At 39.0% G+C, this 16,715-nt stretch overlaps 1 protein-coding gene across 2 annotated transcripts in view; it reads right to left on the bottom strand.

Moving 5' to 3' along the window:
* The window catches only part of VAT1L (vesicle amine transport 1 like), a 49,106-nt gene that overhangs the window by 19,259 nt on the left and 13,132 nt on the right, over positions 1 to 16,715 (bottom strand). For both annotated transcript variants that reach the window (XM_021408677.1, XM_021408678.1), the window contains exons 4-7: positions 8,950 to 9,092; positions 8,039 to 8,142; positions 6,895 to 6,950; positions 6,188 to 6,382 (exon numbers count right to left, since the gene is read on the bottom strand). In XM_021408677.1, coding sequence (XP_021264352.1) covers positions 6,188 to 6,382; positions 6,895 to 6,950; positions 8,039 to 8,142; positions 8,950 to 9,092 — 498 coding nt within the window. The remainder of the gene's footprint in view (positions 1 to 6,187; positions 6,383 to 6,894; positions 6,951 to 8,038; positions 8,143 to 8,949; positions 9,093 to 16,715) is intronic.

The following is a 16,715-nucleotide window of genomic DNA, read 5'->3' as shown; positions in this document are numbered from 1 at the left end:
ACACAGAAGCAAGCCACCCTGAATTACTCAAGCTTTTCTTCTCAGTTCGCTTTTCACACATTTATACTTTGAAACCTACTACATCAGTACCACATAACTCCTTGAATTTCTGTAATCTTTGATATGTGCTGGAAGCTTGTTTTAAATTTGTTGCTGCATTTAGAACATTGTGTCCAGTTTGGGGCTCCCTAGTTCAAAAAAGACAGGGATCTCCTGAAGGAGTCCAGCGGAAGGCCGCAAGGATGATCAAGGGCCTGGAGCATCTCCTGAATGAGGAAAGGCTGAGTGACCTGGGTCTGTTCAGCCTGGGGAAAAGAAGACTGAGAGGGAATCTGATCAGTGTTTATAAATATCTAAAGGGAGGCGGGAGGCAAATGGATGAGGCCAGGCTCTTTCCAATGGGATTCTGCGACTTGTTTGTACAAGAGAAACAATGGTGATGTACAGATAAAGCATTTAGTTTGAGCTACAGATGTTTACTTTATACAGGCAAAGGGAACAGAATCTCACACATACGGAGAACACAGGACAGCATATAAGCAGAGCTATTACCTGTACACCAGGAAAGCTGTTCATGAACAACTGCAATTGAAGTACTGTCAAGGAAATATTTGTGCTATCAGAACAAGCAGAATTCGCATTCTAACGTTAGAGAAGCAATTGCAGCAAAAGAAACATCAATATGTTTGTGGGAGTTTTCACTTTATGAAAAAATTATCCTTTTTTGTGTATTTAATAGCGGGTTGATACTTTGTCAGTTAGTGAACTTCCATATTTATAATGATATTCTAGATTACTTTGTATACTTTGAAGAATAAATGCAGGACCTAAATGATACATTTGACTTCAAATAGGAGCAGGGAAAGAAGGTGTCATTTCTTCAGGTGAGGAATTTGGTTTCATCTAGCAGATAAAAGGAAAATAACCGCTGCATAAGCCACTATTATAGTGTCACTGCAGGAAAAAAAGGGCACAAGATGACATTTAGCACTAATAACAAGGTGCCAGCCTAATCTGATATTACCAGATTATCCCCTTACTACGTTAGAAATAATTAATGTGTTGGTTTTCTCCATGTCCTCCTGTATTGATACATGAAAGGCTTTTTGCCTTAAAGCTAAGATCATTGAAAGGCATGATTTGTCTTTGATGAAACTCAAGTCTGTGCCTTGGAGGAAGGCACGGGTGTGTCACTCTTTTGCTATCATGGGTTATACAGTTTTTTCCTAGAATACCGCTGGTATTTAAAAGCATGCACTGAAATTGATGCTAAATGATGCATTCAGTGAAAAAAAGATTTACAGTATCTGAATTCTTTGAAGCCACTGGGCAGTGCTAAAAACAGACATGCTGTGATGGCTTTGCCCTCACCAAAACGTAGTATGTAGGGAAAGTGTTCTTCTGTCCTCCTTCTCACCATGGGATTACGACTTGGTAAGACTCTGATCTTAGAGGAAAGGTTTCTACTGTTTTTCTTTGCATTGAACATAGAAAACTAATGCAGTTGTAACAGTGTAACATTGAAAACTAATGCAGAACATGGAAAAGTATGTGAAAATTAAAACAAATGAGAAAATGATTCTTTTAAAGGAAAATATGGTATCAGCAGGTATTTTGTAATGATACTACGAGGTGATCGGTTGCACTGCCTTCCTTTCAGGTTTAGGTTCTTAAATACAGCTTGATTTTGCTTTAGGAATTTACTAAAGAGAAAAGCTCTGGCTCCAAGACAAAAGAATCCCACTTATATAAAAAATAATATTTACAGCTGGCTCGACTTGCAGCATCTCCTGTAGTCAGAGAATCACTCTATAATGATTCAGGACGAAAAATGAGACTGATGACGCAGTGATCATTACAAATTAAATTAATATGTGCCTTCCCACTCAAGCACATTTGATGCACTGACCATGAGGCACAGCAATTAGAGTCTTCTGAAATGTATTTAGTGCTTGGATTCCACTGATTCCAATCACAGTCACATGCCAAAGTACAATCCTGAATCTAAGCTACTGTTGTTGCACTACTATTTGCTAAGTAAGGAGTTGGTAAATACATTATTAGTACTTTATCACTACAAACTCATGACATGGGGTAACACTCAGTGCCCAATTCACATACAAGGTACCAGCCTGATCTAGTAATACTATCAGACTATCCTCTTACTTTTTTTTTAATGAGTAAGTAATAACTCTGTTCCACAGATTTCAGGCTTTTCATCATTCTTACTGGCCCTACAGCAGTACAGGTCTTTGATGCCATCACTGCTTCACAAACAGTGCACTCCTTTATGTCACTTCAGATATGTTGACAAATAGCTACAGATCAGCAAGACTTCTACATAGCAGCTGATTTATTGTATGATTTTGTTCATCTCGTGATGAATAATTCCTCAGTTAGACTTCCATTTGAAAATATCTGCGGATTTTGTTACTGTTTTTCTTAGTTAAATCTTTCTTGAATTAACATCATAAAATGGCCCTAGTGGCCTAACTGATAAAATAATTTTCTTTACTAGGCTTGTTGGATATAAATTTGAGATTAAAAAAGTAACCTTCCTAAACCAACACCAAATGATAACGCAGCAATACAAATAGTCAGTAGTCTAGAACCTGAACTCCCTTGTGCCAATAATAATTGACTGAAGAAAATTAAGTCACTTCCAATTCCATCCAGAGCAAGTTCTGTCCCAGTCTCTCTTCAGTTAACTGATAAATTTATTCAAGCAGACTGTACTGAAAAGGGACGGTAATCCTCATCCTAAACAAAAGCCAATGAACCTAGGAGTCCTTTCACTGACTTACATTTGGATGTGGCCCAAAAAGACAAATCAGAACACTGGAAGAGATTATATCCTAATCAGAATGAGCTCCCTGACACACAGGCAAACCTTTATTGTTCAACAGGAACAGTATAAAGTTAAGTCTATATAACAATTCTTGAACACTATCTTGAATATTAATCAGCAATCAACTAGACATCACTTCATCTGCTCCACAATATGATAGAGACATGGGAATCTACTAACTTTCCCTATACCCTGAATTACTTACACCCAAAATACTTTAAAATGGAAAACTAATCGCAATTACAGTTTTCTAATTGGTATATTCTTAGAAATTCAAACTGAGTACTCCTACAGAAAGTATGAAGAAAAGTTCTGTTCAAGGCACTAAACCAGGATGTTACAGCAATGAAATCATTTTTACAGTTAATGGAGACCGACTAAAACAGATGCAAACCTCCCTCTGGCTGTTTTCTCAAGGCCTAGGACATAAAGCTCTCAATTCTGGAATTATTGTGCAGCAAGTGGTCCTGCCCTAAGCAGGAAAAAAAACCCTCCAGATATAACTCATCCTCTTCTAAGACTGCAAAGATGCTTTTCAGCACTGATATACCGTTGGCCACCGCAACTGACAAAGGACTGAGAAGATAAATGTTTGTATTATGATACGCTCTTGGATGAAACCCAATTCATTTATGTATTAATATTTGCAAAAAGAAACAATACGTGAAAATAAATGCAGATGCAGAGTTAATAAAGCATGAAGGAGACAAGCCTTTCATATGTAGATAACAACTTTTCTGTATGTGGTGACACTACTAGGTATTTAATATTAAGCATTTGGAATGGTGTCCCACGGTTAAGGCTCCTCTGAGATTTGTCCTTAAATCATGTTCATTTTTCTGTCAATTAACGGATTCAAGCTCAACTCTATGAGTCAATTTCTAGTCAGAAGACAAGTGGATTCTTCCATGAGCCTTTGAAGAGGGTGACATTCTGCCACAGAAAACTATTCAAATCATTCCTTTCCAAACACCGTGCTGGAAGTCCATGTCTGCCACTCTCACTCAAACACAATTATTCTCAGTGCTCCTAAGGTCAGGATATTTCCTCAGGAAACAGCAGTGGTAAAAATTGTGGTCATATTGGTTACTGTCTAATGAACAAAACTAAGAACAATCAAATGAACGTGGACATTTCAATAAAATCAGGCTTACTCATTAGGAAAGGAAAAGCAACCAAATGTCAGACTGCAGGGCCAGAGATGTTATAACCATGGAGGTTAAATAAAAAAAAAAAAAGAAAGAAAAAGAAAAAAGAAACCTCTCAGAACAAAAATATACACCAACCTTTCCTAATCCTGGTTCCTCTTAGTCCTCATCTACGACACGCTTTTATTCATACTAACTTTATTTTGAGAGTATGACCTAGGTTATTTTTATATACACAAAAATTTATTCCAAAACGATAATGCTCAGAATGAATAATAATTCAGAAATACTTTGCAATTGACTGAGGACATCTCTGGTAGTGTTGTATCCCTGAAGATATAGCCAGTAATTTCCTCTGTAAATTGCCAGATAGCTCATGAAAAATGAGCAGGCGTGATAAATGAGCTCTAGTTTCTAGACTACACTCTTTAACAGATGTATTTACACATTTTGCAATCTAATGCTAGGGATGGTACATGTTACTGCCAAATGTTAGATGAAATGTTATCAAACAAGAGTCTCCCAACAAATTCTCATCATGTTGGCTATTAAGATCAGCCCACCATGTGTAATTTTTCGTGTTCTAGCCTGAAATATCTTGATCAAGGACACTGTTACTATTCTTACGATCCTTTTCTTACCAAAATTTGAAAAGTATATGGACAAGGAATTGCAGAATGCCTATCTAGCCCTGTGCCACTTAAATTTTTTGAATGCTTTGTGAGCTTATTTACTAAGCAAATAAGGGAAACCACATCAAAAAACAAAATGTGAACCCAGTTCTACTTTAGACTGCTCTCAAAGTGCTCTCCCATTCAGACAAGGACAGAGCAATTCTGTCTTGCCTGAGCTCTGAGCCAGCTGCTCTTAACCACAACATCTAATTTCTCTTGAATAGAATGCCATTTTAGTGCATTTGGCAAGCTGAATACCACTCCTCATGCCACTGGCTGGTAAGGCTAAAACAGTAACAGATTCTTCAGGAAAGATACAGATGAGGGCTTCCTGGTGAACTTATCGTTCCTCTCCCTTTTGCTGGAGAGGAACAAACAGATCATTAGGAGCAGATGCAGACATAGGATGAAGATGCTCACAGGTGCCTGACTAGCACGACCTGAGGCAGTACGCACCTTCTTCTCCTAACACCTGGCCCAGGCACCTTGAAGCCCCAGTGAACTTTGCAATGCATCCTGATCCATGAACAGTCCAAGGCTATGGAGTACCAACGCAGCCCAGCCATCTTACCCTGTATCCATCACGGGTTCTTTAGTGCCACCTGAATTTTCAACGGGTTGGCCTCCAAACCCTAACTACAGCCCATTTGGAACTGTAATACATTATTAATACTGCATTTTGTTATGTCAGATGATTACTGTTTCCTCATGGATACAAGATAATACAAGCCAATGTACCAAGACACAGAGAGAATTTTGTTACAGCACCTTCTGAAAAGAAACTGTACAACCACCACTCACATTCTGCATTCTTAAGTGATAACATGTCTTAACAATGTGTCAGGCTCAATGCACTTCACAGACAAATGAAACTGAATCTGGCGGTGCTGCTACAATCATGGCATTTCTTTGTATGTTACATGTCTGCTCCTACCTCTGAAAATATTTATGTTCATTTACTGTCATTTTAAGTATAAGCATTTCAGGTGAAAGTTTTCTTTGGTCAAGGGGTTTGTCACTACCCAGGCTATGATCAGATCAGTTTGTTCAGATTTCTTTAAGGAGAACTGAGTAATTAGAAGGAAAAAAAATAATCAATCACTAGAGGATTAACTTACATTTAAAGAGAATTCTGATTCTACTTCCTGTAATAGGTGTTCAGTACTCTCCCGAAAAGCTTCAAGCTTCTGAGGTTTGCAAGCACAAACCAGAACTAAAGGTTATGTATTTGATCTTCTCCTCAAAGTAGATTTTGTTTCCAATTACAATATCTGCATTCCATGCTGCGCTAGTTAGTCACAAGTTTCACACACTTAGGAATCAGCAACAATTTTCTAAGATTGAAAAATCCACATTTTATTAGTATTTTGAAGAATGTTGCACAGAGTACTTGAAACTCCAGAAATATTTACTAAAGAAATGTGTGAATACAGATTTAAAACCAATTTTTCATCTAAAAATGCATATACTTAAAAAAAAAAAAAACTCAGCAGGTGGAAATAAATTTTTGCTCCTACCTCTTCCAAAGCCCATAATGAATCAACCACAGGCTTGATCTTCTTATTGTTATATAGATTTAGGAGTTTGTCCATCACAACCTTGACCAGGCCACCTCGATTCTGTTTGAAAAGTAGATTCAACAGAGAAAATCCAGCAATGACTTTGTTCTCCTCATACAGCTTGATAGGATTCACCTTCTCAACCTGCCACCACTGGAAAGGAAAAAACAGCAGCAAGGTTAGAGAAACAATCTTCACAAATTGTACTAAGAAGTTGACAAAGAAAACTATCTATGCAGATATGCTACATGACTCATCTGTCAGTTCTCAAATAACAGCCAAGAGAAGTGGTAAGGATTTTATTTAACAGGCAAAAGAGCAGGTAGCTAATGACTGACATGCAGAAATAAAACCCATTTTTGTGTCAAGCTTTAGGACTCAGCACTAGAAATAATGGATCTCCCACCCTTTGCAAGCAGCTCTTGACTATTCTCAAAACAAGGAAACTATACACTGCTTATCCAACTTTGTTTTTACAGATGTATGTCTGATAGATAACAATTTAAATATGCAGCGCACACAGATCCCATTCCTGTATGGCTGTCATATCAGAATAAAACATTTCAGATCACAACACAGCCATAAAATTTCTATTTAGCAACACTGTTCAGAAAAGACTGAAGTTAGAGGAAAGCAGAGTGGAATCACATTGCTGGGACACTTACAGATTTTGCAAAACTGAAGAAGCTTTTTGTCTCCCCAGTAACCATGTTAGATGAACCTGTAAAAGATGAGTACACAGACATATAACATACTACGTGCTGACAATCAAACCATTTATTGTAAGTAGAATTGTTTCGATTCCATGAAAATTTCTTCAAAACCAGAACAGTTTAAGTGCTACTGGTCATTCTGATACCAGATCTCTTCTGCAGCTCTCCATTTACTCCCTGTAAACTAACATTCACCTCCATAAATATACAGCATTGATCACCACAGTGATGCCCTCTCTTCCATCAACAGATAAATACATCTGACCATCAAAGGTCAGACAACTACAAGTCTGAACATACACACTTTGCTCACTTTAACCTGCTAACAAACACAATGGCAATTCACTGGCAAGGACTACATTACAAACAGCTTGGGCTTGTACACTCCAAGCAGACACTTGAGTGACAATGGTCACTCATTGTTACTACCACTGGATGCGAGCCCAAGGAAGCAGAAATGCTTATCGGTGATGCCACTGCACTTTCCGCTGCAATACAGATACATTCTTCTTGCAGAATTGAGCAACCCCTTCAGCTGACTCCTGTGGAAGCTTGGCTGACTGCGGTGGCATTACCAGTAAGCAACAAGGCAACCTGGCAGAACCGCAGGCAAGATGTGCTTTCTCAGTATGTGGAGCGCTCAAGGTACATAACTGTAAATTTGTTAACAGAAACCTGGGCTTCAATTCCTCAAAGTCACGTCAATAGAAATGATAATTTTCTCCCTGAAAGCTTCCCTAAGCTTCCCTCCTGCTCTGTGTTAGAGCTCTTTGGCCTCCATGTGATTCCTGTGGTGTGAAGAATGAGAGAGCCAAGCTTGCTCCTAAGCTCCTCTTGCAGAATTCAGCATTTAATTATCTGAAACATACATTCATTTTTGGATTATTTTTTTTTAAATAATTTCTTTGTATTAGCTATTGTTTCTCAATAATTTAGCCTGTGCTTATCTTCACTAAAATGCTTGACGGGAAATGGTTGAATCAGGAAAATATCACACGGTAGCCACAGACATCCAGTTTTGTAATGAGTGTCTTGGATGATTTTAAGCTTAGCAAAGTTTTAGTTTTGAAATATGTACCTGTCTGTTTTCACTCACCATATAAAATATAAGTCCCAAGTGGTTTGAGAAGACTGAGGCCTTTCCCGGTATTTTCTCCGCACAGACAATCCAAAACAATATCTACCCCTTCTGTTGAGATTCTAAAAAAACAAGAAACAAACCTCACTTTGCAATAGGATTCTCAGTAGTTTAAGCCTTGGAGTGACCCTCTGAGAAATTTATTGTGCTCTGCCCAACTACATAATCCAGCATTTTAACAGACACAAGATGCAGGAAAAAGCATTTTTTCTTATTTATCGGACAAGCAAAATAAAAAAAGACATTTTTTTCCCCTAGGATTTTCTTATTTATTCCAAAGTTTTGTCACCTTTGCTGAGATCACTATCTAAAAGCAGTTAAGCAAACTGAAAAAAAAAAGCGATTTGAAAGCATATAAATGGAAACAGAAGCACACAAAGCACACAGGATTTCAGAAAGCAACAGGATGATTCTAATCTAAATGCAAACAAACCAAACCTAAGGATCTGAAACTAAGACAGACATCATATGCTCTGCCATCAGTCCCCAGCAGAAGACAGAAGCACAGGCACGTGGAGTCACACCAGAGAACTCCTCTAAAACCTGGATAACTTACAGATTCACTGAAAACTTCTCAGTTAAGTTACAGTGAGCTACTACCTATGCAGATAACTGTGGAGTCTTCTGTTAACATCTGTATTTTTCTTCCCACTGTATTTACTTTGCAAATCTTATGCTGCTTATAAAGAAATAAGAAGATGCTTGCTATTTTGTTCCTTGCAGTGTACAGATCTAAACAGTTTATCTTGAATAACTTCAGCTCCTGAACTCAGTAGTGTAATCTCCTCCCACAGATCAGATCAGCCCAGTGTTTTTCATGGTATTTTGCCAGATTCTATGTAACTCGCTCTCAGGAAAAAAAATAATACCTTTTTACTTCTTGCACGTAGTCTGCGTTTCTGTCAAACAGGTGAGTTACTGAGTCCTTGATTGCTTCATGTTTGAAAGATGAAGCTGTTCCAAAAACAGTAACGTTGGGAATGGTTGAACAGAGCTGAGCAACAGCTTGACCCTGCAAGCACATCATTACGTTAGTTCATTGACACGGAAACCGGTAGACAGATTTTGCAGTTAGGAATTCATTCATGACAGGGCAAAATCCAACACCAAACGTGCAAGCACTTCCCAAACTAATTTCTTACCAGTGCAGTGCAATTCAGCCATAGGAAAAAACACCCTTAAATCAGATGGATATCCTGAAGACAAAGTAATTACAAAGATTAAATGAATTTATTCTGTCAAGAATTGTATTGGAAAAGAGTTCTTGTTCTTCTAACAAAGGCAGTGTAATTTAGCAGAAATTGCATGAATTCCAAGTAACAAAAAACGATTGCTGGAAGAGAACACCAGAAATATTTCACACTTTCTACTCTGCGTTTTCCCCAGAGACCCTGGAGTAACATTGGCACTCCATACCTCAGAACAGTTGTAGCTGCTTCCACATGCGATTCTAACCTCCTCTGTTCACAAGAAGGCCTCGCAGCACTTCATGCCGTAACAAAATTTATGGCAGATAACTGGTTCTGATACTTAGATACAGCTTTTATTCCTCAGTTTCCTGTGGCCCTAATAAGGAAGGTCTCGCGGAGCCGGTCCCAGTACAACATGCAGCCTATCTTTTCTAAGTGATCACGTTTTCATCTAGTTTCAGGAGGAGACATCAATTCAGTGCGACAAATCCTGCATAGTACAGCAAATCTGTTCTCCCCCTTCTTAATAACAATGATTATTACTGATGTTGCAGAATGCAGGAATAGCCATGAGTCACACTAACAGTTCCATTGAGTCCAGTGCCCCATCTTCAAAACTAATCAGTAGGGAAGGGGAGAAAAATGCCCAGAGTGCAGACATGGGAATTGTTCTCCTAGTATATCCTCTCAGTTCCATGACTTCCACAATGTAAGCTTATTCTTCTCTATGCCTATGTTTAAAGGAGCTTGTAAGAACTTCTTGCAGTAAATAATATGCATATTTCATGTAATGTCTTTAATTTCTGGGCACTAACCCCACTTTCTTTCTACTGCCATGATGGAAATTACAATACAGAAAAAGAGAAGTTCATCATCTTCCATGACAGGCACGCCCGATTTCCTCCCTACCTACACACACATACACATGCATCCACTGACACACATAGGTATTACACTACATAACTATCACTCTGTCACAGAAATTGGAACAAGAGCACTAACAAACAGAAGACAGACCTCTGGTAGCTAAATTCCACCTCTCACTGCAACCACGTTATTCCACTGGAGATAGTAGGGTTACATGCATATGCCCAGAAGCAAGAAACAGCACTGTGATCCTGGAAATAACATCTAACTGCATTTAGCAGATTCTTACTTACACTTACAGCCCAAATATTGTCATTTGTAAACAGCATGCATGACCAGTAAAATCATCCATGGATAAACACATTTCAGCTCATTCAAACCAGAAACTCTGATTATTAGTATGTAAATACCAGTAATCAGTGCTTGGCTTTTATTTACAGTAGAATAATTGGATAATCCTGCATACCCTGGGGTCTTGGCATCTTCCCATTTAATGCTGAATGTAATTGCTAGTGACAATCATCAGAGTTGAACATCTCAAGAGGACGACAGTATTATTTTTATATGGTGGCATGCAAGTAGAGTTAGTCAGTAAAAAGCCACACAGCAAGTGCAGTTTCTGTGATCCTTTGGGCAGGTACCAACAGGTGAAGAGAAGGGAACAAGAGAGGGATGCATTCTAATTCTTTCTTTACAGGTGAGAAATGGAAATAGCAGAGCAAATTGAACAACAAGTCCAACAGCTCAGAGAAACTTACAGCAGGACCCAGATCTGAATGTAGATTTGCAGCACGATAATCCAATACCAAACATAAATGACCTTTTCCTTCTAAAATCATCCACTATTTTCCTGTATTTGAATCCTCAATTTAACAGAAATCATAGGCAAATGTCTTCCTGGGGGAAGACATCACAAGATGAGATGTTTTCTAGCAGCACAGTTTCACTCTTCTCATACTTCCTTCTCATACCTCCTTTCTCTATTTCTTATCAGCTCAGTCTGAAGCCTCCAAAAACATAAAACTACAAGAAAAAAACAACGTGACTTTTGTATCTCTCCTTTTCTAAGCTATTTTCACTAGTAATCAAAAAAACTTCTCATTTTCTATGTCTTCCAGAAAATCATTACCCACAGTAATTTACATAGCTACATTAGTATTTTATAGCATATGCTAGCTGAGTGAAATTCTGACATTATCGATCTATTCTTTAATCAGTTTTCCACATTTTCAATGTAACTCGGGAAGACAAGGGATAATGAATGTATCCTGAATCAAATGTATGTTTAAAAGATCAAATATTAGAGTAGGAAACATGCTTTTTATCCTGATTAACGTTTAACTGAATGACCATCAGGTGAATAGGAGAAATGCATAAAAAACATCACAACGTATATAACCTATTTTCTTCCTTTCACCCCCCACAGGGATAAGCTTATCTAAGACCCCAGATGAGAATACCTTCCAGCTTTCTGTGGATGTTTAAACCCTAAAACTGACTCACATGACTAGTATTTTTATAATTGGACGAACAAGATCACTGAATTATTCTGAGGCAATCCCATCAAACATTCTTCTACAGCTTTCTGAAGATCTTAACCTGACCTTGGTTTGCACTTATTTTTGTGCAAAGTATTCCTCATATTTGAATTTCAAAATTATAGGAATAAAGGCTGATACTGGACTTAGCAAGATTTCCCCACCTAAACAGGAGAACTGAACTCACCCTATGAACTCGAATGTTTCACTCATTTCTGTGGAATTCGACTAAGCTCCAGAACAGCACTGCAGCTGTGCAAGTTGCTCTTAAGTCTCTTTTCTAATCCCTCAAGTCACTTAGCTACTTTTGGATTAGCAGCTTTCATTTTAGAGGGCTATGCATGTTAATTGCAAGTGTGAGGGGCCCCAGTGCTCAGAGTGTCCACAGTTTACAAAAGAAACATGCACAAGGAGTTTTGCAGCTGGAAGGAAGTACATCCTCTTCCCTGGGCAATGGAGGAGCAGGTGGGCTCTCCTTGCTGACTCCTGCCCCATGCCACTCACCATGACCACGGGACACCACTATCTTCCCCTCTGCATTCCAAAGCCATTCCCTTCCCCAAAATTACTCTGTGGTAGACAGAAGAAAGGCAGCTGTCTTCTCTTAGCCCCGTGCCCAGACAGAATCTGAAGTTCTTCTCCCCATCTGTACACACTGTATATGTTTCTGGGATTACCCCGACCCAAACACAAAACTTTGCACTTTGCTATGTTCAATCTCATTAGGTTCACATAGGCCAACTTTCCAAATGTATCAGATTTACCAAGCAGATACTTCCTGAAGGAGGGAGAACTGATAAAAGGCAAAAAAAGTAATTCTCATTTGGATACTTAGTTTTACGCTTAAGGAGATTTAACTGCTTTTGAATAAACTGATCAATTGCTTCACTAAAGTGATAGACACTGCTACAAAATATTTCCCTACAAGGGAATTCATCTGCTTTAAAGTCTATATACGAGGACTGCTCCGAAAGTAATGATGACTCCTATTTCATTATCTTGGCCCACAACATTAGAAATGGATGTTGCTGGTGTGACAGTGGAGCTCGTTCATTGCTGGCAAAAACGCACAGCTAATGGTGGTGACTGCATTGAAAAACAGCATTTTGTAGCTGAGAAATTGCTCTATCAATAGTGTTATTGTGCTCTTTATACCTGTTGTAGTTTCCATGGAAATCAACAGCAGGCATTACCTTCTGTATGCAGCAATCTAGCTACATACACACGCACACTGTTTATCATACAGAACTCCACACTGCATCCCCAAACTGACGCATAGCTTGGATTGCAGTGTTCTGTGGGAGCAAAGCACATCTCATGCACTGGACTTGGCACAAGAGTTTTGCATCTCACTAGCTTCGAAGTCTGTTTGAAGGATTCCTTTTCAAGGGATCCTGGCAATTCATGACATCAGTGTGCTGAACCTAATCTAAACATGCGATTGTTATAGAATCTATTTTAAGTGGATACACTTATATCAGTTTTAGTTCCACTAAAAAGACTGAATTTTTTTTTTTAAATATTTGTCTGCTTTAAAACCCAACTTTAAGCCTGCAGGATCAGAAACTTCTCATATTGAGATAATCACATAAAAGAAGGGAAAAGCAGATTTTAAATAAAAATGAAACAGACCGCTTTGTTCATTTAAGCAATTTCAAAGTTAAAAAAAAGTAAATGTCACAGACATTGAAAAGTCAGTATGGAAAGCATGACTACATGAAAATTTACTATTCTAATCAGCTTATTAATACTAACTTAACAACGGTTGAATTATGAATAAATTACTGAATTTCTGAAAGGTTCTGACTGAAAGGCACAGGACAGAGCAGTTTGCACTGACGTACAGCAATCACAGCTCAGTAGGATTTCACGCACTGTTTTTGCTCTATATATTTTGCTATGATATAAACTGAGCCCAGCCTTACAGCAGGAGTGAACAAAGCCTCTACAAGATAACACCCAGCAAAACGGCATCTGTGAGAATCAATAGCTGCAGTAGGGAACGATCGCTTCTGGAATATAGTTTTGCAGCCCTGAGGTGCTATGGTATTTCAAAACTCATTCAGACTTGTACACAAAAGCTGTCTGGAACTGAACAAGAAGATAACTCATGCTTCCAAAATGCACTGATGCCGCATATCCATATTTGAAGGTGGTACAAAGTACACAAAGAGTAAGAAAACCGCAAGAGAAGACATCTACAGATCTCCTAGCATCAAGGAAAACTTTTTTGTGGTGTCAAGAGAAGCCAGCTGCACAGTACTCCATCTCCTGAGGGTGTTAATTTTCTGTTACAGCAGAGGAAATTGGAAACCAAGAACTCAGGTGAACACTGCAGAGTGGACAAATGGAGTAAGCATTAAGGCAGCATCCGTTACACTCAGTGCACCACAGTAAGTTTTGGAGGAGAGGGAGCAAGAAAAAGTCACGGTACGGTAACGATCTCTTTTTATGCTAAGACTTACTTCCTGCAAAAATCAGCAGGGGATGTTTTCTCCTTCCCCTCCTTGAAAAATTGTGAAGTTAGGGTGCAACCAAAACTCACGGCTGAATCTACATCTGGTGTAAACCCTCTGCACCAAAAGGAGCTACGCCAGCATCCACCTGCCACGACTGTAACTCACAGCATGCAAACCCTATTGGAAAAGGCAGAACAGCCAAGGAAGAGTTAAGCAGTGCCAGCCTGTGAGGTGATTCAGCAGGGGACTCAGGGAAAGGACACGTCCTCTGGGGAGCACAGAAAGAAAGGCCTTCAGAGACCACAGCCTGCTTCGGTCAGGGAAATTGCTTTTTGTGTATAGCTTGCCAAGCTTTTGTGTTTGATTAACAGATTATGCTCTGAGGCAGTGTCTGGAAATAGACTCAGGCATGGCACTGGGACTTTCCTGGGCTGCTGAGGGAGCATATCCATTGCTTTAGAGGCATTCACATGGTGCAGGACATCACGATGTAAAGATACCCTGTCTGGCTTCAAATGAGGCAGCTCAGATACTGAAAGCAGCCCAGCCTTGGTCACACACAGTCTTGTGGGGGATGATTTATTCTCATCCTTTCCTGATGGAGATGAAACAGGAAAAAAGCACTTGGGGTGTATTTATTAAGTGCGGAATGCCTATGAACTACTAAGATGAAAATAGCAAGTGCAGTTCTGGAAGGTACCAGATAAAGTTTTTATCAGATTGGGAAGCTGCAATGCCATTGTGCAACATACTGGTCAAGACCATCAGAAAAGCAGAGTAAATTCCAATTACACATATTCAAGAAGAACTCACTCAAACACAAGTCAAGAGTACTACTTAATGTACTCCTACCTGCTACGTGCAGACAGACCTAAATTCAATCAGCCCTTACAAGGTTAAAAAGGATCAGGGATGATGAGAGACCTGTTTTAGAAGGCTGGCTTTCAGACTGCCCGCTGCTGCCTTGCAGCTGCTCAGCTCAAAGCCCAGGAAATACGTCCATGTGGAGCAGTGTGTGCAGGATGACCAAGGAAACGGACATCCGACCTTACGGAAATTGAGTGTGCACAAGCAAATCTGCTTTCAAACCTGAAAAATATAGGCTAAGGAAAGATTTGATTCTGAGCATCTTCTTTCTAACAATATACAAATTTATCTACTACCAAAGAGATAAGAAGGAACTGTCTCAAAACGAAAGAATAGCTAATTTAAGCAAAGGGGCAAGAGAAGATACAGAGATCCATTAACTGGCTACAGACTAAGTCTGGGAATTGAGGAAGACTTCTCACCATGCAAGACAGAGCAGGAAAATGTTGTTGTTGTTGTTTTTTCCTTTCAAGAAGAAATCTGATCACTCTTTTGAAGGGGTTCCTGTGATACTGTGAGATTAGCTACTAAAGAGTGCCAATTCTTTGTCAGATAAATATCGCCACTTGGGTGATTCATTTTGGAACGCATCCTCAAATATTTGCAATTTACGCAGGGGAGACGAAATAAAACTAAGGGTTCCTGCCAAGCAATAACCAATCCTGCCAGGATGACCTAAATCTGTTGCCAAGCCAGATTTATCCTTCAAATTCAAACACGAGAGCTTGCATCTGTAACTTCCTCTACTTCCTCTTCTGCTGAGCGTGGAAGGAAGGTCAGATCACAGCTTCAGGACAGCAGTCAGTACTTTGCATGAAAAGCAGCCTAGTTCTAGCACCTGGGAGACTGAAATGTGAAAGAACTAGCTAGTAATTCTGCCTTGCACCGGAGGGGTTAAGCAATGAAATAGAAGCATTTACACGATTGTGGTAAATGACCAATGTTTTGTGCTCTAAATGGGCAGAACAGGCAGCATATAAAAACTGAACGTATAGGCAAATGGGCATAATGGCAGTCTCTAACAAATCTAAAGCCATGAAATAATTCATTTTCCAAGCAGGTATAACAGAGAAATTGGATTTAATATAGCTAGAAATGATTATGATTTTTTTTACCTTTTTTTTTTTTTAAATACAGCAATCCTGTACAATACACTAATTCAATTAATCCAGGATACAGTTCACAAGTTTATGAAGTCGTTCTTCAACTTATTAATGTAATCTCATACAAGCCTGTACTGAAACTTGCACTGAATGCACTGACTCGAACATTCTTCACTTTAAAGAACTAATTGCTTCACACAGCAGATCAGTCCCAGGGGAGTGCATGCTAACGCTCTGTTTTCTCACTTTATTTTTTCAGTTGCCACTTAGCTACCCTTGGAAAAAAAACCACACATTTGAGTATATTTGTGATGAGACCTATTCTACCACTGTCTTACAGACATTTCAAACATTAATTATAGAGTTTTACAGTTAAATTAAGCCACTTTCTCATCTGGGTATCTGTCTTGCAAACCCCTCATACTTTTGAGCTCTGATTTCTATGAGTGTATAATGGTAAGTTTTTGAAGCTCACTGTCAGCTGACCTCACTGTGTTAGCAGTTAGCAGTTCAGAAGGGCACTAACACATTTCCCTAGCTTTAAGCATTTAAACCCCTATGTACTATACAGTTTTATCTTGTTAACTACTGAACCGCCCTGCTACTCGGTA

The sequence above is a fragment of the Numida meleagris genome, chromosome 10 (genome assembly GCF_002078875.1).
Source record: "Numida meleagris isolate 19003 breed g44 Domestic line chromosome 10, NumMel1.0, whole genome shotgun sequence".
Lineage (NCBI taxonomy): Eukaryota > Metazoa > Chordata > Aves > Galliformes > Numididae > Numida > Numida meleagris.
This window is presented reverse-complemented; position numbering and strand designations above follow the sequence as displayed.